The sequence below is a fragment of the Leptonotus elevatus genome, chromosome 7 (genome assembly GCF_054856555.1).
Source record: "Leptonotus elevatus isolate MCC_2025b chromosome 7, RoL_Lele_1.0, whole genome shotgun sequence".
Taxonomy (NCBI): Eukaryota; Metazoa; Chordata; class Actinopteri; order Syngnathiformes; family Syngnathidae; genus Leptonotus; species Leptonotus elevatus.
Window position 1 is genome coordinate 3050491 of NC_141245.1, and position 24087 is coordinate 3074577.

The 24087-nt window shown below is 37.6% G+C and overlaps 1 protein-coding gene across 4 annotated transcripts in view; it reads right to left on the reverse strand.

Moving 5' to 3' along the window:
- Positions 1–3147: 3147 nt before the first annotated feature.
- Positions 3148–24087, reverse strand: part of fat3a (FAT atypical cadherin 3a) — a 217792-nt gene continuing 196852 nt past the window's right edge. For all 4 annotated transcript variants that reach the window (XM_086080277.1, XM_086080276.1, XM_086080278.1 and 1 more), the window contains 6 exons: positions 23534–23687; positions 20277–20989; positions 16041–16154; positions 14255–14314; positions 11981–12016; positions 3148–7661 (listed from right to left, as the gene is read on the reverse strand). In XM_086080277.1, the coding sequence (XP_085936403.1) occupies positions 7051–7661; positions 11981–12016; positions 14255–14314; positions 16041–16154; positions 20277–20989; positions 23534–23687 (1688 nt within the window). In that variant the 3' untranslated portion in view covers positions 3148–7050. The remainder of the gene's footprint in view (positions 7662–11980; positions 12017–14254; positions 14315–16040; positions 16155–20276; positions 20990–23533; positions 23688–24087) is intronic.

A 24087-nucleotide genomic window follows, 5' to 3' on the forward strand; every position in this document is an offset into this window, starting at 1 on the left:
CTTGCCTATCCTGACCGCACGTCATTGCATTGTTAAAATATGTTCAGAAATGTATCGTAATTTCACAAATATTTGTTTGTTATATAATGGGGAAAAAATGTAAAATTCAAGTGTAAAACAAAAAATGGAGAGAAAAAAATTACTGAGAAATTAACAGTAAAAAATATATATTTTACCATAATTTCTTTGTGAAAAACTACAATTTCTGTAATGTCCTATAGGTAGCATTCATTGCATTAACATATATTTTGAAAGGACATCTAATGAAATATACACGGAAAAAAATACAAAACAAAAACAAAAAAACAGTAATTTTCTGGCAGCTGTGGCGTCAGAAAAATACTGTAATTTAATAAAGTAAAGTATAAAGTATAAGTAATTTTCACAGTGTTTTGCTGGTACCACATGTCGGAAAATTACCGTTTTGTTTTTGTTTTTTTACAAAAAAGTCATTTTTTGTTATTTCACAGTATATTTCTGGTGCCCCAGCCGCCGGAACATTACTATTTTTTTAAAGATTTTTATTTATTTATTTTTACAGTGTATATATATATATATGTGTGTGTGTGTTTGTGTGTGCGTTACAGCTAAGGTATTATGTCGTTTTGCTCAGAAATCCATATTGTGTCTGTGTTGTACCTATTCCAATGATGTTATGCTGTACATAATTTAACCGTGGTTGTAAATTAAGATCTGTATGGTAGATGGAGTTTTGGGGTTTTAAGCAGATGTTTTTGTAAGAGTTTTTCTGCACACTATATCAGTTCTGTTGTCATGACTGTATACCATGTTGAGTGCGTTTTAAGTCGGACATCCTTGAAAATGAGACGGCTGCTCATTCCAAGCGGCAAGCCATGAATAAATTTTGATTAGAATGTGGAACATTGTCGTATGGGTAATAGAATCACAGTCGCAGATTGTATGCCCAGCTTTATCAAACATTTCTGACTGTGACCCAGTGAGCAGAATTTTAATGAAGCACAACTGATTAATGAGCTGAAACATTTATGCTCATATGTCATAAGAAAAAAAAGACCTTCTTTCTTCTTTTGTTTCCATGGAGGCAGTGCAGCAAAGCTAGGACTGAAAACAAGATGAAGAGAAATATGATCCTTTGTCTCGTTAAAGCTTGACTTAAGCAGCAGCAGCAGCAGCAGCAGCAGCAGCAGCAGCAGCAGCAGCAGCAGCAGCAGCAGCAGCAGCAGCAGCAGCAGCAGCAGCAGCAGCAGCAGCAGCAGCATTCTGGACCATCTGGAGAGCTCATTGAGACGTGTTGCAGCAGTCTGACAAAAGACAATTAGCTTAGAGGTCACAGAAGCATCAACTAGTTACAGACAATACATTTCGCATTTCTGCATTGTTAAGTGATGGGTGAAAAAAAAGTATTGTCCTTTGCTGCACCTGGGAGCTTGAAGGAAGTCCTGATTGTGTTAACTCCAATATCCCTCAAATGTTCAGAGAAAAGTCATCACTTAACTTTTTATATATACAATAAGTTCAATTAAAAAGCCAAGTATTTAATTATCTCAAAGTTTGGTTAACAAGATTTTCAGACATTTCAATGATAAACGAAGTTGCGTGTGATCTCATGCTGAGTCAGAAGCTGCTGGTCAGTGTGTTTGTGCGCTGCAAAAATCAGCTATCTAACCTAGACTTCAACTCTTATATCAAGCCATAAAGTCATTGATCTTGTTTTGAGAATTATATACTATGCAAGAACATAATTTCTAAGATTGTTAATATTGTTTTAAGATTATTTGTCTTTTATTTCTTACTTAGTTTGTAAATCTTAAAATGTGTTAATTTTCATGCACAATAAGCTAAAATGCCTTAAGAGTCTCTGTTCACTGCGAAAACTGAATTCTTAAGTAAGATATAATTTCTTAAATTTAACCTAAATTTACTTATTTTGCTTTGACAAGTTATTTTTACGGAAAATAAAATTGTCAGACAAGATTGTTCTGCTTATTTTAAGATACTTATTACTTAATTATCTTATTTGATCAAGCAGTCTTGGCATTGAGTGTTAACATCCAAGTACTGTGAGACTTAAAACAGACGTTTTCCAAATTTTAAGATGACTAACCAACATCAAAGGCTCTGAACTGGGGTTTCATAAATTGAATTTTCTTATTTTAAGATTTTGCATAAGCTAGTAATAAGATAAATGGAGAAAATACAAGTGTGAAAACAATCAGACAAAAGTGCAATATAGCTCTTTTCTTTTTTCTTGTGTAAAAATCAATTTGTGGGGCGTTTCGTTATTTACTGAGCTAATGTTTCCTCTAAAAGCACAGGTTGTGGGTTCAAACCCTGGCTGGGTCAAAAGCAATAAAAATGGGACCTGTCACCACCCTGCTTGACACTCATGCTGATTTGGCCAGCCCTAAATAAATGTGTATGTATTTTAAGAAAATATTCAATATTACTTGATTTTAGTCTAAAAATACTATTTTCAAGACCGCTGTGGTTGATATCGGTCAGGTATTATCTTCGTATGTTTCAAAATCTTACAGGTAAATTTAAATAAAATCTTCTTGTTACGTTGGCAGATCATTTTGCCTATTCGAAGTAATAATTTTCTTATTTTACTATATGTTTTTCTTAAATTTTCTACTGTCCTTTTTGCAGTGCATTCATTTACGACACATTTTCTTGCTTCCGGTTTTACAAGCTATTGTAAAGCACTCCGAGCATTCTTTAGTGACTGTTAAAGCACTGGAGCATTCTTTAGTGGTGGTCGCACATGTGCCGAACTAGTCGGGCAGCTGGAACGGGTGGGGTAATGTCCGGAAATGCTTCCCTCTTGTGGGTAAATGCGAAACTGCATTCAACATTTATTTTTTTACGCTGCTTAAACAGGCCAGATACTATTCATTTTATGACAGATACTGTGGGCCGAATAAAATTTGGCCATGGGCCACATTTGGCCCGCGTGCCAGAATTTGGACTTTTCGGCTCTAAAGTGATTTTAAATTAATTAATATATCATGTGTAATGATTGAATTTAACTAAGGATGAGCCAACAGCAAATTTTGTGTTTGGAAACGGGATCCCAACCAATACAAGGATCCTAATCTATGAGGGAAAAAAACTGTCATGCAGTAAGTAATATTCTCAGAAGTATAAGCAGATAAGCAGATGATGTCATGAGCAAGAACCTTTTTTAATTTTTTTGCACTGAATAAAAAATAAGAAATAAAAAAGGAATCACTTTGTACAGTTTCTGCAGATAACATCCATATTTTGATAGTGCCTTGAAACAACTCACAAGTCACAAATGAAATTCAGTCAAATTACTGAAATGCAAAAGATCTTCATCTGTTATGATACATTGTGTGGAGTGAACACTATTCATCTGTAATATTACATTGATGTGGAATTAATTCAATACAAGTCTGGTAGTGAAGAAATGAAAACAACTGATATTAATCTCTCTTTCCCCACATTCTCATAAAAAACAAGGGTTGCAATTCCATTCCTATAAAATCTGCATTATAACAACATCGCTATGTACACTGTACAAAGATTTGAACACAAACATACATCTTTTACACAAAAAAATTATGCTTGATTTGATCAGCCAATACCTGGACCTCAATTCACTTTTGTTTGTGGGGATGTGAAGATGCAACAACTGAGAATGCTGAAAGGCAGTGAAGCCAATATGTGGAACACGCTTAACACAACTCACTTCAAAACAGAATGTTGCACTGTCCTTTTTTTGTTGGTTTAAGAATGAAGAAAATGATATCAATACTGTGAGGGCGGATTCATGAATGTGGCACAACATCCATGTACATTTTGACAAAGCAACATCACGTCACTTACGTACCATAACGTAAACCACTTCAAGAAACTGAATGACTGAAGCTTGAGTGCCGCTGGTTGCTAACATACATGGAATTTAATTGAACATTTTCACTCTCGTTACGAGATCATAAACTTCTTTTAGTCCTTTTTTATCTGAAATATTTAATTTTTTCAATATTCTGCAGTGCTTCTCCAGCAGTGGGTGAATGATTTCATAATGTAAGTAAATATGAAATTGCATTCACGGGATAGAATACACGACACTATTATACGTTTGTTCAAATATTATTGCTAACAACTGTTGCCATGGTAACCGCAGCATACTTTATGTAGAATTCTTTCTACTTCTGACTGGCTCAATATATTAAAAAATTAATGCAAGCATTTCTGTTGGTTTATTAGCCTCTGTGTCCATCAGCAGTATCACAGGAACACTACCCAGTTTCATTTTCACCAATTTAATGATGGGGTGTATTGCTGGGACAGAAATAATCAATTTGTGTAGAGAGAAGAGATAACTGTACAATGTCAAACGTAGCCGGTATGGTCTTGTTGTACAAAAAGCTACACTGACTCAAATGTTTTCCCCCTCCCACCTTCCTCATCTTTCCTTTTAAGAAATCCGGGGCGCTAAGTAGCGAACCGCCAGGCTTCACGGCCATCGTTATTTATCGTGTTTCTCGGACTGTTGTGACTGAAACCCTTGTGTGTTTTTACATACTTATTCCAGTCGCAACGCAGAAGACACGTCCACATCAAGATTTTGCAGTAATAAAATGATTAATAATGCATATACTTGTGGAGACTGAGGTCAAGTTTTGTTTTACAATTTGAAAAATGTGCAGAATTTCACAAGTTACTTCATGGTAAAGATTAGATAGCTCTTAATATGAAAAGAAAAATGCACTGAGCAGTCACCAACGCCTTACATATGTAATTATGCCATCTCAACACAAATCAATATTACACAAAATGTTATGAATTATTATGAAATTACTGTATCAATGACCAAAAGATGCAGCCACATTTCTATTCGTTTAACCATTTTTTGTTCAATAAATCAGATTCTGATGTTATTGTTCATTAGGCTTTACACAATCAAGATTTTTTTCAGCCGATCATTGATCAATGGCTTTGAGAAAACCGATAACCGATTCAATCAGGTTTGAAATGGGAAAAAGAAAAAATAAATCCCAAAAATTATTCACAAACCACTGATAAACATTAGATATAACAGGTAGAGCCGATCAATGATGTCGTTGACCGATCGGGTAAATGAAGACATTACAGCTGATCACAGATTTTGTATAAACATCATCCGATCTCGATCCAGCCGACTAAATCGGTGTAAAGTCTATTGTTTATAAATGATGATGCTGACTTTTAGAAGAGACTCTCGAATTGTGAGTCCGAAACAACAACTGAAAGTATATTAGCAACAACAGCAGCCCTTAGCTTTCATACAATACTAGTCATGGTTTAAGGGGGCACATTCCACACCAAATAAAATACATGCCTTTTAGGAAAACGCCCCCCATCCCACACACACACATACACCTGATTACGAGTCAGGTTATTGTATTATTCATAGTCTGTACAAGCACTTCAAATTGTGTAAGAAGGGAAAAAACAGGAAGGCAGTCATAGGGGAGGATGTGTGTGTGTCAAGAAAGAAGTACTCCTTTTGGCATCTGTCAGTCAGCAGGAAATCAAACAATCCTTTCACTTACATTATTGTCCCTTCTGTGTTTCTCCATAACATGTCTAAATATAAATCACTTGTGAATTTGTCTTTCTCAATCACATTCTCGAGCCTGTTCGTCTGCCATTACATACGACTTCCTGTTGAATCAGAAAGGGCACTTCTTCTCTGCAAACCGCGAAAAGGAATAACTTCTCTTTTTTTCAATGACTGTGCTACAATGCAGAAAAGCCATAGAGGATGATTTTAATCATGTTATTGTTTTCATATTTTCATTGTTTAACTCATTCACTCCCAGCCATTTTCACTGAAGCAACCCCCTTTGGTCCCGGCTCTTTTACTGGATTTTGACAGATTTTGCAAGGCCCACAGTATATTCTGTTCTATAGCTATAAAAACATGGAACCTACCAAAGATTAGAGTCTCTTCTTTCATCAGGAAGAAAAGTATATTTGTATCTGTCTTTATTTTGCAGCAATTAGCATTAGAATATAGCTAAGTTTCCTCATTATTCACAAACCTGTTGAAAACACTTTGAAAAAGAGCTTGTTGCAACCAAGGTTTTTTTAGTTAACGAAAACTAACGAAAAAACTAAAACTAAAATAAAAAAAACAATTTTGTTAACGAAATAAAATAAAAACGAAAATGCTTTGTAAAAAATGAAAACTAACTGAAACTACATTAAATTTTTACAAAACTAACTAAAATTACCTATAATTATAGCGAAAATGTGCTTCGTTTTAGTCTTTGGAAATGTATTTAATACATAAGCCTTTGGGGATAATTTTAAATGTGATTTATTTAGATATTAACCGGAATAAAGACATTTGAAAGTGTGTCACACAGAAGTGACGTCATCTAGCAGCAGTCAAAAGAAAAGCATCTTCAGATGACGTCGCTCCTCGGCGACAAATTTGCCTGCTTGACTTTTGGCTCCAATGGCTCGGCTCGCCTGCTTTTTCATTTAAAGCAGCCAAAATGCAACACTAGGTAAAACATTTTTTACTTTCTTCATTTTCATTAAATGTTGCGCGCAATTATTACACGTTTAAAAACCAAAAACTCATACTTAAATTCACTAAGCCTAAACTAAAACTAATAAAAACCAAAAGAACCACCCTGAAACTAATTAAAACTAACTCAAAAAAACAAAACTCAAAACAAAATAAAAACTAACTAAAATGAAAATTCCAAAACTATAATAATAACCCTGGTTGCAACATGGCTCTGGCTGAGCTTTTATACTCTGCTGCCACCTGCTAATCATTTTTTGTAATAACTACCGTTGCTTTAAACCACCTCTTCATGTCAGAAACTGTATCAAAACCTTCTGTATGCTCTAGCATAAAAAACAAAACTAAAAAACAACAACTTAAAAACGTATAAATACGTCTTTGGGAGTGAATGGCATATTATTAAAAACCTTATTGGTAGGTTTTTGGGTTTGAATGAGTGAATCATCCAATGGAACTTGTTCAAAATGGACATGTGTTTTCCTCTGTATCCTTCCAGTGAGTTGTCACTGTACAATCAATCACACCTCAGTTTGTTGCTGCGACTCAGTGATGATGGTCACCCCCCGACGCAGCTCGTCCATACTGTCAAAATTGCTGCCATGTTCAGAGTCGTCCAGACCGCAAGGGGCCGACACGTCCGATGCTGACGACGCTCCGATCGACAGTCGCAAAATTAGAGACGCGGCGTCACCGTTGTCCCCAGTTTTCGAGGTAACCCCACTCGGTAAGTCCCCGTGCGCTGCCTCCCCTGTTGGAATCTGATGGGGAGGCAGGTATTGACTGGGGTGGAAATGAGGCCTGCCGTGCTGATTTGCAGTGTCAGCGGAAGTCAAGGTGCTCTCCTTGTAAAGCGGCAGGTTGGCAGGCAGCACTGCACGGGGCTCCGTGTAGTCCTCTCCAACGGGCAACGGAGGAGGTAACTGGTCTTGGCTAAAGAATTCTTCCTCATGGGGAGGGGGGTAGTCGCTGTCAACGTCGTAACCCCCCAGATAGTAGTCGGACTCCAACTCACGAGTGCTTCCTGCCGTACCCGCTGCAAGTCCTCCAGGAGGAGCCTCGTAGCCTGGCACCTCGTCGATGTCTGACAGTTTGCTGCTTGGCATCCAGTCTGACGTGTCCCAGTGGTATGCTGGACAGTAGAAGAGGACATAGTTAGTGACAAGCTGCAAAGTGAAGGTTCTGCATGGAATAGTCACCACTGCCAACATCCTCCGCTCCACAACGTGAAGATTTGCACCACACATGCCTTTGGTATGCATGAGGTGTAGCACACAAGCAGTTGCAGTAACAATACACAATAGCACTGAAGGTCAAGCACTTGCAAAAAAAAGACTGGGTTTCATCACATGCACAAGAAGCCGTTACGGGGCATGATCACAGCATGCTCAGATTCACAGGAATTGCAGGATGCAAGCAATGTTCACAAACATTAAACCTTTTGGCATGTTAGCAAAGCTTCAAAAATGTCCTCTTGATTGATGAGGCAGTCGTATAATCACACATTTGTTGACAACAGGATGTCCTGTTGAATTGCTTTGGCGTGCCTTATGAATACATCTATTGAGCCTGGAGTAAAAAAGGACAAAATACTGCACATCTTTATGGTTATACTAGGTTTGTCAAAATTAGTGCGTTCATTTTGAGTTAATTTAAAGTTCCTGAATTAACGCCACCATTTTTTTTTAACGTGCAATTAATGACCACCCATTACTTGGAAGGCCTGTACTGGGGGGATTCCAGTCGCAACGCAGCAGAAACGTCCACGTCAAAATTTAGCAGTAATACATTTAATAATAATGCATATATTTGTGGAGACTGGGGTCAAGTTGTATTTTACAATTTAAAAAATGTGCAGAAGTTACTTCGTGTTAAAGTTTAGATAGCTCTTAATAGGAAAAGAAAAATGCACTGAGCTGTCACCAACGTCTTACAAATAGAATTATGCCATCTCGTGGCAGAAAATGACCTCAACACAAATGAATATCACACTCGTTTTTTACAGTACAGTACATCTTTTAATTTTAACTCAATTTAATGAATTACTATGAAATTACTGTACCAATGACTAAAAGACGCAGCCATATTTTGATTAGTTTAACCTTTTTTCCCCATTTTTATGTTAACAAGCGTATGCAAAATTTGAAAAAAATATTTTAGTGTACATTTTATTGTACATTTAGAACAAATATAAAATTTGAGATTAATCGTGAGTTAACTATTGAAGTCATGCGGTTAATTACGATTGCTTGATAATATTCATAAAGCTTGATAATATTCATAAAGCTTGACATTTTGAGCAAAGGGAAATATTTATAGTTAGTAATAATAGTTAGAATAAATGTACATAAATTATCCCATATTTACTCTTATAGCATTTATTCAGCAGCATAAACTTGTTTGAATCATGTAAGTTAGGGCTGCTCGATTATGGAAATAAATAATAATCACGATTATTTTGGCAATAATTGAAATCATGATTATTCAAAATACAATTTTTTTGGTACAGAACAAGAACATGTTTAAGCATTTAAAAATATAAAGACCAATTTATTTTTTTTTAAAGGAAAAAGAAACTCTGGTGAAGTCTGGCCTAAATGATACTCCTGCTTCTGAATGCTAATGTTGACTCCTGAAATAGTTTTAAATGCTGGCTTTATTACATTATGTTTCCATAGTGGCTTTTCCGTGAACACATTTCATTGGCAGCAGATGTGAAGAATTATCAGTGTTATTTAAATTAGGACAGTGCTTGAGTCCATGTGTTTGAGTTCAAAGATATACGTAAGCCCTCATTCAACTTCATCAGACACTCTCAGAAGAGTAAAAATTATGCTTGAAACATTGGTATATACGACAGCGTATTAGGGCCATGTATAAATATATTTTTTAGAGGGTCGGGGCAATATTCCGAAAAAAACCCTCACAAATTTGCCACATTATAAAGTGGCAAATTTGCGACTTTATAAAGTAGCAGATTTGCGAGAGAAAAAACTCAGAAAAGAGAAATACACGTACCGTAGCTATAGTCTAATATGGATTTGTTGGTGGTTAATTGGACACTGTTTATGAAATAAAAAGGCAGGATGGAGACATATTCATTCTTAATTTAAACTTTACTCGTCATACATGGCAGTAAGAGCAACAACACTTCCTGATCCCCTATCAGCTGACTAACACTAACTAATCAGAAGCTAGCATACTTTAGGTAAATGCAAGTGAATGATGGAGAGCAGCAGATTTGACACATCAACTTAGCTACTTGTACAAAAAAAATACCAAAATATATGAATGTTTCATAATAATTCTGGAAACATAAATGTATAAGTAAATATTTATTTTAACAAAATAACTTCAGTCCTCAGGATGTGGACCATCGCAAAGCAAGGCGTCTTTGTCGCTGGCCGTACCCAATGCTTCAAAGTGCGAATGCTTAACATGATATGGTTAAAGCAATTACTATCCCCTTATTTGAAAACCCGACCGAAAATTATCGGCACAAACATCCGAGTAGTACGCTATGTGTATTTCTCGTAAGTTCCTGAGTTTTTTTCTCGCAAATCTGCCACTTTATAAAGTCACAAATTTACAAGTTTTTTCAAGCAAATTTGCCACTGAAAAACTCGTAATATTGCCCACTCCCTCTAAAAGAATATATTTATACGTGGCCCTAATACGCCATCGTAGTATTATCTTATATTCAGACTCAAGTGTAGGTTTATATCCTGTATTTAATATTAAGTCAAAGCCAAAAGTGGGTTGCAGCCCAATTTTGTGTGGGCCACAGACAGCTAGTTAGAAATAATTTGTGTATTTCTACTCTACTCTTTCTAGTCCAGTTTAGAGGCGTACGAAGTTCCCACATGGAACATATTAGGTAAGCGTATATGTGTCAAGCTCTAGCCGCTACTTACTCTGTAAACAAATACAGTGTTAACCATGGCTAGCAATATGCTTTTGGCAAAATGTCAAAATCATTTGAAACAGTGGCTCAAAATGCACACGTTTTTTTTAAGGCTATTTTTACATAAAATATTTTCGGTGTTGTTTTGAACATGTAAGTAGGTTGCGACTTTGCAACAATAAGAAAATGCAGGTCACAGGGTGACAACAGTTGAGAAGCACTGATTTACCATTCTACACCATGACGCACATTGTTCAAATGAAAGCGTTTAGGCTACTGTACTATAGAGCACATTAAAATAAGCTTTAGCTATTAGCTGAGGTGATCCAAATTAATGTATTCATATGTCTTGTTTTAATTTCCAAATAGTGATTTTCACGTATATCCATGATGAAATGCTGGAGTGAATACGATAATAATTACATGTTTCTTATTCCTGCTTTGTGAAGCAACTGAGGTAAGAATGAAAAAAAGACTGCACAGTCTGTATTGCACACTGAAGCCAAAGCATAACAGTCAGAATATTTCGACAAAGAATTCTCTCAACAAAAGGAGAACCTACCATGGATGTAATTGAACAATTACATCGCAAGTCGTGATGGAAGGTGGGAAGAAAAACAACAATGAAAAACAAAAACATGCATCAAATCAGAATCAAAGTTGCACAATCACTGGTATGGAGGAACAGCTCCAAACAGGATGACAGAAGATGTAGTAGGGGAAGTAAGAGGACACGCAAGAAGGGCGTTAGATAGGAAGAAGGATGACAAATGAGTGATTGTTCTTTGCTGCCATTCCAATAAGCTGTGGTAGGTGGGGATAGAGCTCAGGGGAGCCACATGGATTTATCAATGACAAAAGACCATCTGGGCATTTAGAGATAAAAAGATACAAGGAGTAGACTCATTTAAAACAGTCACTGCCTGGCTATGTGAGTTGCAGGTGCTCCGCCAGTCAGGTTTGATATGATCTTATCTTTTGCTTCTTGCTGGCTGCTTGCTTTCAGGACTAAGGATGAGCACTTTGAGGTGTTGCAGCCCTTAATTGGTTCCACTACACAAAGGTGAGTCAAGCTGCAGGGCCTGGTCACACCAAAGTCACAAAACTGCATCCTAACTACTTCTGTCTGTTTGATACTGGCAAGGATTAAAGAAGCGATTGCAGAGGATTGTACTTTAGTCAAATGGAAATGTTGGATGCTAGTCCTGCGGAAAAGGTCACATGCTTGCAACAAACTTTGAGGAAAGTAGGTCATCGTTTTTTTGTTGTTGCCCCAAACAAAATGTTGCCACGGTTGGAGTGATAGCATGCCATTAAAATATCAATCTGTTTTGTCAGTAGTCATCATTTGGCCAAGTTGAAGTCTACTCCTTGCATAGATAGATAGATAGATAGATAGATAGATAGATAGATAGATAGATAGATAGATAGATAGATAGATAGATAGATAGATAGATAGATAGATAGATAGATAGATAGATAGATAGATAGATAGATAGATAGATAGATAGATAGATAGATAGATAGATAGATAGATCGATTTTCACCTCTGTTGTAGTTTTGACTTTGGTCCATGACTGACACTGTCAGATGGAAGAATAACATAAGAGGTTTGAAACAAATGTACGTACAATAGATTGTTGCATGATACAGTGCAAAAATCGTAGGCCACCATTAGCGTTGCTGTTTAAATTATATATTTCATAGGAGTACAATTAATACGAGGGTCATTCAATAAATAAGATACATTTTTCTGTATAAGCACTTCTAATAGAGATAGAAGCTTACTTTTAAAATCTCTCTCTCTCTCTCTCTCTCTCTCTCTCTCTCTCTCTGTATATATATATATATATATAGATATATTTATATAATATATTATATATATATATATATATATTTCAGTTTTACTTATTTTTCACATGGATTTAATTTATTTTGCTGATTAAAGAAAAACTTTGAGAGTTTTGGCGATTAACAAAGATGGCCGACCAAGAAGCATGCTCCAGGATTGAACAGCAGTCAGTTATCAAGTTTTTGGTTGCTGAAGGGTGCAAACCAGTTGAAATTAATAGGAAAATGTCAACTGTGTATGGTGCCACATGTTTCAGCCGAACAAGTGGGCTAAATTGTTTAAAGAAGTTTGAAAGTGACGATGAAGTTAAAAGTGTTGTGAGCGACTGGCTGAGACATCACTCCAAAGATTTTTACGCTGAGGGAATACGGAAGCTTGTGCACAGATGGGAAAAGTGTGTGACAGTGCTGGGAGACGACGTTGGAAAAAGAAAAAGTAAGCTTCTATCTGTATTACAAGTCCTTCTTTCACCTTATTTATTGAATGACCCTCATAGATAAAAACACAAATAATACGCCAATTCCCGTGTTTTTCCCACTGTTGATAACAGTTTGGCCTTTGAGGAGGTCTGAGTGATATTTTTGTTGTATATACTATATTAAACTGGGGATCAAAATTTTGGATGAATTGGGTTGGCAGCTGTTTTAACTCATTCTTGGGTGCGGAATCCAAATTGTTCTAGTTTTTTTTCTATCACGTCAAGTTTTTGAGCAAAGGATCCCAGTTTTCTTTAAAAATGTGCATGTATAGGAAAAAAAAAATGTGCATGTATAGGAAAAAAACACTAGGGTCAAATAGTTATAAGCTTTGAAAACGAAATAAACAGCATAAAATCAAATGGAATTTTAAACGGTTTACGGTTTGTCCATGGTTAAAAGGCTAAAAGAAAAGCCAGCAGGAATGATCTTAATTCTTTCTATGCTAGCTTTCTGTTTGCAGATATTGACAGTACTAACCTATTGGGAGCTGTACAAACCGTCTCAATTGTGACTGTAGATGAGCCCAATTGTATTCAGCTTTTCTTATTACAGTGGAATTTAGCTTATCTGGAGGGTAAGCTGTGCAGAAAAAACATTGACAAAAACTTGGAATCAACATGCCAATTTCAGTCTTAATCAGCAGAAAAATCTAACTTATGCTTTTTTTGTTTTTCAAATTGTTCCCCAGTGTCATAGAACTAATAAAACTACAACTCTAATGGTGCCTTAAACCTTTGCATTGTACCATAAATACAGTATAGTCTTACATGAATGTGTATTTAAGTCATGTTTAGGTGAATTGCCTGGTCTTTATTTAATTATTTATTTAAATTGTATATCAATAATTACAAATGCAAATAATGCCAATGATATTTTCCACACAGCATCCGTCATTTGAACTCACATTATTGTCATATTCAGCTGACCTTTCGATCCCTTGAACACAAAACCACAGAATGTGAGGCTCGAGCTGAACTCCAAAGCCTTGTCAATTGTAGTGCAGACAGTAGTAGTTGCAAATATAAGCAGTTTTCCGTCTGCATACTTCATTCTGGTAGAATAAATCCTCAGCTTTTACAAATAAAAATCTGTCTCAAATAAATCAATTTGCCTGCAGAAAAAGCCACAAGGTCAAGTTGTCAACGAAACTGCAGAATATTCCATCAAATAAATGTTTCTTTAGACGTATTTGTAAGTCAATATTTGAGTCAGCATTTGGGATTTGCAAGTTTGCAAGTCTCCAAGACTTTTGGTGATTATTGGGCTTAACTTGTGGTGACAAATATAAGGCATTGTTCTGCTACTTCCCCGAAGGCCTGGCTCCTAGCCAATATCTATCTTTATCTATCTAAAGGGACTTATAACGAGAGTTCAAGTCATGGATGCTGTGCCGTATTGGTCAGTTCAAACTGCAGAAGAAAAGAAAGAAAGACAAATGTGAGAAAGTGAAAGAGTCAGAGATGAGATGCAAAGTGGATGGGACATGGTACCTTCACTTTCGATTGTGTCGACAGCGTCATTGACCAGTCGAATGACGGTCACTATGGAGGCTTTTGGAAGGAGAAAGGAGATATGTTTTGAAAGACAATCATTCAGGCCGATGGATTAGGACATCCACTCAAAACCCCATCAGTTGCCATCCCAGCCTGAAGACAAGACTTACTTTACGACCTTTAACCTCAAGAGTTCTCACACTTTTGCTCTTACAAATGCAAAATGAACAACATTTCAAACAAGCATGCAAATGGATACACATTTCAAATGAAAAACAAAGCCTGAGGGATCAAAGCACATAATAAGATGGAGTGGGGAGTGTAAAACAATACACCTGGAAAATCACATTAGCTTGAAATGTCAAAAAAATAATTGTGCCAAATGCATGCCTTTCATTAACGATGTTGACATTTTTGAATCCCAACTGATGAGGGAATTGTGGCGCTCCAGGAAGTGATGTCATGAAAACACGGCAATGCAATCAAAACAAGACACAAAGCCATGTGCAAAGCTTCACACAAAGGCTGCACTACATACAAGACGTTGTGAAAGATTAAAAAGCCTCATCCGAAAGAAGTGCGGCTGGCTGTCACAACAATAGAGTATGCTTTGGAAACGAGCCCACAAGTCAGTGGAAACCATTTCAGGATGTTTATTATACTCTTAAATTTGATGTCACAATAATCTGTGTGGGAAGCAATCTCCACAGCATCCTATAGATACACAAGTAGATATATAGGTCGTAGCATATAATATCAGCTGTAGGAGGTACTGTTTATGTTGGGACATTGCTGTTTTGTGTCTACATGCATTCATCAGTCCGACAATGAAAAATAACTGTAAAATCCTGTGAATAACACCGTTTTTTGGGGGGTTTGTTTTTAAGAAAAAAAAATCCCAAATCAAGAAAATTAAACATTTTCACATTGTTTAGACATTTGCCAGTACCTAGGGATTGTAAAACAAAAAAAACAAAACAATGGTGGGCAATGTTATTGTAGACGGGTACGTATTATTCACGGGATTTCACAGTAACAAATTTTGACCATTTTTACTGTATAACCGTTATGGCTTGTGGCAGCTCTAAGTAGCGATACACGAAATGGAAGAGGGAGCTGTCATTTGACGAATATACTACAGTAAAATAGACCCTCTTACTATTGCATTCTAGTCGCTATATGAATAGAAAATGAACAATTACACAACTGTTTCATCATTCAAAACAAAACTTCCTTGTTTGGCATGCTTGGTATCAACCGTTTTGTTTATGACAAAAAACAAAACCGGTTACTATGCTTGAGTCAATAAAGCTAAAAGGAGCATGCCTTGGGAAAACTCATTGGGCGGCTGTGCGCTTGATGAAGCAGGTGCTTTATGTGAGCTGCAGTTCCGCAAAATAATGCATGAGGCACAGTTGGCTGTGGAAGTAACACAAGGGAAGCCAGCTTCTGTTGGAGTAAATGTTTCCATTCCTCCTCTTCTCATTGATAATTCACCCGTATTGTCTTGTCCCCTCCATTCTTTCATCCTCATTCTCCTCATGCACACGCTCAAGACACCAGGTCTTTGTATTGTGTTCTATTGTATGCCAAACATTTCACCAATGTATGAAATCCATCTTTATGGAAAACATTTGTATTTGCATTTCAATGTGGAGACACAATCCCAGTTTTAGCAAACAAGTAAAGATATTTTAGAAGACCAGCTGCAACTCGAGGGATTTGTGAGATTCCGAGTGGATTACTGACAGCATGGTACACAAGGAAAGAGGGTGCCTCTTACCATTGTCATCACACGAGTCGGACTGAAAGGAGCTCAGCGACTGGACCTCGGAATTACTGCCCTTGTTGCTCCCTGAGAGACAAGTTACTTCCTCGGCCATATCAACCATTTTACCTGCAAAGAGAGCATAGAGGATCAGGACACACTACAAATCAAGTATGACATATATTTTAGGGCTGGGTATATTATCGATTCAATTTTCCTCAATTGATTAGATTTCGATTCACAAGAGTTCAGTTGGATTGAATTTCGATTTTTTTTCCTATTCAAATTGATTCACTTAGTTCAATCCGATATTGATTAATTATGGAACATCAATTCTTCTTAAATAACAAGCATTAAGTTCCAAATAAAATTTTGCAGAGGCAGTAACTGGTTACCGTATTTTCACGACTGTAAGGCGCACTTTAAAGTTTTAAATGCTCTAAAAAATCGACGGTGCGCCTAATAACGAGGTGCGCCTTGTGTGTGGACCAAAGTCCAAAATCTGACTGTGTGAGAGGACTTCCCACACACATTGCTGAAATACAAGAAAGGTGGAACTGACTGAGGACAGACGTGAGAGCATAGAAGAGTCAACTTGGTGGCAGTTCTCCAGCCCCTCCTCTCCCTCTGCCCCTGAGCCTCCCCCCACCCCCACGTGTTCACTTTGCCAATTGTGACTTGTGTTCAAACTTATGCCATGGCACGAAAGCATGCATGTTCAGTAAGCATGTGTCCTCTTTTTTTCTTTTTTGCTTGTTTCAGAGCTTAATAAGCCACTTACGCATTAATTGTTTGATTGACAGCTCTCTCCAAATCAGAGCGGACTGCTCGTGCAGGGAGTGAGGGAGATGGAACATACCAAATGCAAAGGGGTGTCCGGGCTAAACTACTACATACAGTAGTGTATTGTTTCGTTTTTTTCCTTTCTTTTTAAAATGCTTTATTGAACAACGTGCACTTACAGCAAAAGACTTTACAAAAGTCACTTTGAAGTAGTGCAAGTCTACACAGTGTAGCTAAACACATCACACCACATACTAAAGACACCAATTTTTTCTCAGCTACCTCCAAAAGTGAACGCTCTGCTGAGCAGTGAGTGAGGGAGATGGAACATACCAAATGCAAAAGATGTGGTCGGGCTAAACTACTACATACAGTAGTGTATTGTTTCCTGTTTTCCTTTCTTTTTTAAAACACTTTATTGAACAACGTTCACTTACAGCAACAGACATCGCAAAAGTCACCTTGAAGTAGTGCTTCAAAGCTGTTTAGCTACACAGTGTAGCTAAACATGTATGTTTAAACGTGCGTGAGCCCAATAGTGCGGTGTGCCTTATGTGTGTGTTAAACACAGAAATAGCACCAGTAACTGTGACTGCGTCTTATAATACGGTGCACCTTATGGTCGTGAAAATACGGTAAATGGATTAAATTAAATTAGTTACATTTATTTATTAATGAAAATAACACACGTTATAATCACTTAAGCGTTACAAACATTGACATCAGCATGGATGAGATGAAAATGTTTTCATAATTCTAATTCAATAATCGTAAATATAATTTAAAAATATTCTGAATTGTCATAAATTGCAATAAGTCAGGTCTTTCTTAAATGTAAGAAAATACTTTTTAAATTCACGTAAATTTCAAGAAAACAGTAAGATACAACAAAATGTGGCCTTTAAAATTATATTTTGTTGTTAATTTATGGGGAAAAAAATATATTAAAATAATCGATTCATGGTTTTATGAATCGATATGCTGGAAAACGAAAATCAATTCAATATTAATTATTAGATTTTTTAAACCCAGCCCTAATATATATATATATCCTGTACATATTTAAAAAAAATACTAATAATAATTTGAATCAGAAAATAGGTTTTGATTGAAAAGACGTGACAATAGAGATATGAATTACAGGCAGAACATTTGTCACCTATAGACTGATGTCAATTACACATTTGCCGCCACAGACTTCACCATACATGTTTTCTTCTCTTGAGATGCAGTTCGAGGCTTTCACGACAGCCTGTTTCAGGTTTTTTTTGGTGTTACACTTTTTAGTGTCTGTGCTAAAGGGTTAACACTGACTTGGCCATTCTAAAAGGTGCCATTTTTTGGCTTCCTACTGCTTGGTGAAGGAGCCCCCAATCACTTTGGTTGCCTTTTTCTTTAAATCGGAGCACAACATGTTTCTGTAAGTTCAATATGCCACTGTCATCATTTGCTACATCTATGAGGAGCAATGAAAACTCATTCCAGAAGACATACCGAAGCAATAAAGCACACTTTTCAGTCACAAGTTCCAATACTTTTGCTCAAATCAAAGATAGGTAGATTCAAACAAAATCTTCGAAGCCGTGCAATAGACCCAGCCTCACTGTTCAAATACTTTTGGATGGCAGAGTAATTAAATTGGGTTCATTTGTGATGTGTGGCTTCAGTCCTTCAAGATTTTACTCAGTTTTATTATCATAAAAAAAAAATATATATATATATATATTGAAGAAAAGCTTGCATTAGATACATATTCCACTAGTCTATTTTTCAAACTCAAGTAAATGGTCCAATCTCATCCAAACATGTTATTCGCAGCAAGTTGGGGACATTGGGCTTTTGGGTAAAATTTCAAGAAGAACATAAAATGCACTATAACCTTTTCCGGTGACCTTTATATGACCGTTTTTTAACACATCCAGTTCTAGAGCATTTTAGGTTCAATTTTAGTTAGTCTTAATTAGTTTTCAGAGTGGCTCTGTTAGTTTTGATTAGTTTTAGTTATTTCAAAAATGCTTAGTTTTAGTTATTTCAAAAATGCTTAGTTTTAGAGTTAGTTTTAATATTAGTTTTCATTAAAAAAAAATGGTGTGTATTACTTGTGTGCAATATTTAACTCATTCACTCCCAGTCATTTTCACTGAAGCAAACCCCTTCGCTCCTGGCTGATTTACTAAATTTTGACTGATTTTGAAAGGCCCACAGAATATTCTGTTCTATTGCCATAAAAACATGGAAACCACTAAAAGAAAGATTAGAGTCTCTTCTTTCATCAGGAAAAAAGTATATTTCTATCTGTTTCCTGTTTGCAGCAATTAGCATTAAAATATAGCTACATTTCATCATTATTCACAAATCTGTTTAAAACAGTGGGGAAAACAGCTTTTTGCAACATGGCCTTGGTTGATCTCTTATACTCTGCTGCCACCTGCTGGCCATTTTTTGTAATAACAGCCATTCCCACACCATGTTAATACTTGGGCGGGTCGCCCAAGTAAACTGGAAGAAGTTTTCAAGAAAATTTTATGTATTTTAAAACTAGAAGGCACACTTAAATTTGTCTTATGTGGTCCAGTTCACGCTCCTTCTTGGTTGTCTGCTGGCCTGTGTTGGGATTGCGGGAGGACGGGGGTGGTGGCGAAGGCAGAAGAGAGTTGTCGCTGTATGTATTCGAATGTGGAGATGGAACGAGAAAGTGACTAAAAAGAGATAAAATGAAACGCCAGACTGCAGTGTCACCTCCTGTCTCCTGTAGTTAATTTAGTTTGGACCCCACCCATTTGGCAATGTGTAGCAACCGGGCGCTATCCGCGGAGATGACTCGAACTCCGGCGGAACTCCGGCGGAACCCCGGCGGAACCCCGGCGGAACTCCGGCGGAACTCCGACGGAACTCCGACGGAAGTCCGACGGAACTCCGTAAATGGCATCAGTTTAAAGTCGAAACAGGCTTACAAGGGACAATTTAAATTGCAATCTATCAGTTACGGGGTTGTACATAGGAATAGAGCAGCCGTGAGATAATTCCACATCAATGGTTCGAAAGGTGAGGAAGCTAGAAAATGTCGGTGCTTGCCATCATTTTGGGAGGATTCAACCGCTGGAGAAGCATTGGAGCAATCCACCAAAATAAACTGGAAGGCCACACCGGCCGGTGTGTGAATGGATTGTGAACACCTGTTAAAGTGCATGGCAACGAATAAAGAGTACCGTGAGTTAAATAGTTGAATTATAAAGTACAACTGAACTCACTATTTTACTCCAGTTGCCATTTTAAAACACATGGTAGAATGCTTGTTACTGTATTTTAGCATACATGCTACCATTTGTTTTTAGCATGCATGCGGCAAGTATGGTACGGTGAGCTCATTTCGGTGCTGCTGTTAGCCTTACAGTTAGCCACCAGTACCTCTGCGTGTGTATGCGTGTGTGCGTGAAGTGTAAAATGACAATAACTGCATGTTCTCACCGTCATCGCTGTCCCACGGACTCTTTTGTATGGAGTCGCAGTCAGATCGACAAGGGGAAACCGGGGGCAGGTTTGGGGCTACGCTGCACACCACAACCCCCCTCCTGGTGGAGCCTGACAAAATCCTGGGCGACTCCGGGTGAAAGGTGCTCATCTCTGTATGCTCCACAGTGCGCCCATCCACCATCTTCTCCAGCGTGGACCGTGGATCACCCTGGAAACAAGGCGTGTACGCCATAGGCCTGACGGGCACCTGCGGCGGTCCCATCATCCCACCCGCTCCCACCACGGTGGGCCCCAGGCCGGTCTCTGAGTAAAGATTGATGGGGTCTCCCGCTGTGCAGTGCAGGGTCTTAAACTGAACGCCATTGGCTTTGTTGAGAAGGGCTGCTGTGGCTGGGTCCTGGATCAGCGACAGGTTGTTTCGCGAGTAGCTCTTTTGGAAGACCTTCTTGCGGAAAGCGATGAAGAGGATGACTAGGGTGGTGATGACAAACAGCACCACGGCGATGCCGATCAACTCCTCCTTCCCCACTACGGCATGTCCGGCTTGCATGTCGGGGACCACGACAGGCCGCAGGCTGCAACGCTGGCCCACAAAGCCCGCAGTGCAGTTACAGTAGAAGGAACCATGAGTGTTGACACAGATGCCGCCGTTCTCACACTCGCCCTCGGGATTGCTGCGGTCACATTCATTCACGTCTTTCTCGCAGCTGCGCCGTGGTGGAAAGAAGAAGGAGAAGAATGCATGAATAGCAATGGCTGCACAAAGGATCCGCTATCTGTGAGATGAAAAAATAATAAATTTTTCTTTAATGATCTTGTTTTGTTTACCCAATATAAAATGGAAATTCAATTATAAATGTGCTCGTTGACAATATTTGGAACCTGGGTTCGATCAAACCTCAGGGGTTCGAGACACACACCCAACTAATATGATCCGTGATGATCCCCCCAACTCCCGCTTGACCCATCTGTGCTGCAGGGAATTTGATGTGCTCAGTAGTTGACTTGTGACTCTTGTGATGGTAGTCGTGTGATTTCTTCATTATTGTAATTCCTTCATACTAATTATGTTGAGCAAAAAAATTTATAAAAATAAACTGGTCAGACAAATATGTGCAATATGAATTCACATGTAAAACAGAACTTTTGGTGTTCCACAGGGTTCAGTTCTGGGACCTCTGCTGTTTGCATCTGCTGCCCCTTGGTTCCATCTTAAGAAAACAGAGTTGGTTGTTTGAAAGTGCACAGTAAATTCTGTAGTGTATATTTGACTCTATTTAGAGTAAATTTGACTCTATTTAGAGTAAACTTGACTCTATTTAGAGTGGGACCAATTAGACTCAGTTTTACAGTAGGCTAAGATTTACACTAGGAAGAGAGTAAAATAAAGAATTGGAAAAAAATAAATAAATAAAAGTCACTCAAGGGTTGAGGAACAAACTCATGACCTTCAGTTTAGGAGACTGCCACACTATCACCTGAGCTATGCCCCTCCTACTGTTTTCTTAAATCCAAGAGACCAAATACATAGTTTTTGGTCTCTTGGAGATTCCAGCTGACATGAGCGATATACTAACACACAGCAGGAGCTGCCTGGCTCAGGGAGTAGATTGTCTCCCAAGATGAAGGACGTGAGTTCGTTCCTCCTCCTTGGAGTCTCTTTTATTTTTTCCAATTCTTTATTTTACTCTCTTCCAATTAGAACATCTGATTTGAATATCGACCAATCAGAGTTCTTGTCCCGCCTGCCTCATTTGCATGCAGTCCACTAGTGAACGTGTTGCCGTTTGAGTCGCATTAAAGATGTCTATGGTCTATTGTTGCATTTTGCATGTTGACATGTAAGGGCCGAATGTCCACTGGTATCACCAGTTGCGTTTTTTCTTACCTTAGTGGTTCACTTGTAAGGTTTAAAATTGATTACTAGTTAACTAAGAAGGCATAGAATGTCCACTAGTTACACTAGTTAGGATCTTCCCAACCTTACTAGCTGACTAGTGAGGTACAAAATGTGATCTAGTGAACTAGTAAATGCAAATATATCCACTTGTGGCACTAGTTGGGCTCGTTTTGACCTCACTTGTTAACTAGTGAATCACTTGGTGCTGACAAAAAACTAGTGAGAAACACTACTGTCTGATATCAAGGATATGGAATAAATGCTCAAAGGGCTTGCCATATGTGTTGCACATTCTGTTGTCTGCATTCTGGTGTCCGACTGTTTAGTGTACGCATCGTATGTCTCGCAGGGGAAGAGGGACTCATAGCTTCGTGTTGTTGTTAGCTCGTGTGCTAATTCGGCTCGCGGGTTAGTTTCTTGTTTCCGGCGTCGGCTGCGGCCAACAGTAGCTACTAGCCGGTTGTGTGAAGACAAATAAAAAGGTGAGATTACAAGCCACGTTTGCTGGCAGCATTCATGTGAGAAGTTACAGTATTATTCGCAACTTCAGCGTCTTTCCAGTCAACAGTTTATATAAACAGAACACAGACACACGTTTCCAATGTGTGCAAGAATACGTTTCATTTTTAGTTGCTTGATTTGAAGTATTATGAGGAACAAATTAATTTGAGCATTATTATGTATTTGAACTACAGTATCATGGCCTAAAATATTACTAGATAATAAATTCCTTGCAAGCAACTGCACTATATCACGGTATAAAATTAGATTATCTATGCAAGCAATTTATTCACAATTGCTCTATCATTGTCTTGTCTTTCTCTTTCTCTCACTCTATCAGTTGAAGTAATCTTTGCTAGTCTGAAAATAGTGGCCTCTTGCCAGAGGAGTTTCTGTTTGATAGCGCTCGTACAGACCTGCGCGGCTCATGCACGAGCATTATGGAGGCTGCATTTGCACTTTAGTCCAGAGGGGGCAGTCGTGTGTAAAAAAGTTTCAAACTTATTAAGGCAGCTTTAAAATATGGTGAACGAGTTTTAAATTTTAACTTTAAAGAAACTCAAATGAAGCTTTATTTTTGATTGGAAATCATTGAAGAGAACCTGCAGCTGCATACATTTAAAACTGAATTAATTTTAATTATTATTTTTTTACTCTATACTGTGCTTTTATCCTCCTGTCTTACAATTATTAACAATCTAACAATCATTATTTTTTTATGTTCATCGCATCTTCTTCTACAGTATAATCTCTCTTTTAATCATGTTTGTCTGAATTTGTAATCAAATGAATCAAGGTATACAACCTTAATCTCTTTTCACATTCAGAGCTTGATTGGAATGATACTCACGTCAGACCCATGAAGCCTCTTCTACAGCTGCAGAGGAATGCGTTGCCAATAGCCTTACACATTCCACCGTTCTTGCATGGATTGGGCACACATGCCGTTATCTCGATCTCACAGCGCCCTCCAGTGTACAAGGGGTTACAGCTGCATGAGAATCCTGGAAGACAGCAGAGGGGAAAAAAGAGGAAATACTCAATTAAGAATTGAGAGGTTGCACAACTTGACTAGATTGACTAGTTGCTGATAATGTTATTGAACTTTTACGTAAAAAAAAAAAAAAAAAGACTAACAAATAATTCCACACTCTCCTACCATTTTAATAGTCCGGGCCATAAAATTGTTCAAAATCCATTTCAAGCTTGACTAGTTCTCCCTCATTTACCAAAGCTGCCCATTTATAGAAGACAGTTTAAATCAATTTATGGAGGACCAAAACTGCCCAAATAAAAAATAAATAAATGACTAAATAAATAAATAAATGAATACAACTGATAATAAAAACTATTAAAAATAGAATAAAAAAATAAAAAATAATAATATAAATGGTAATAAAACAA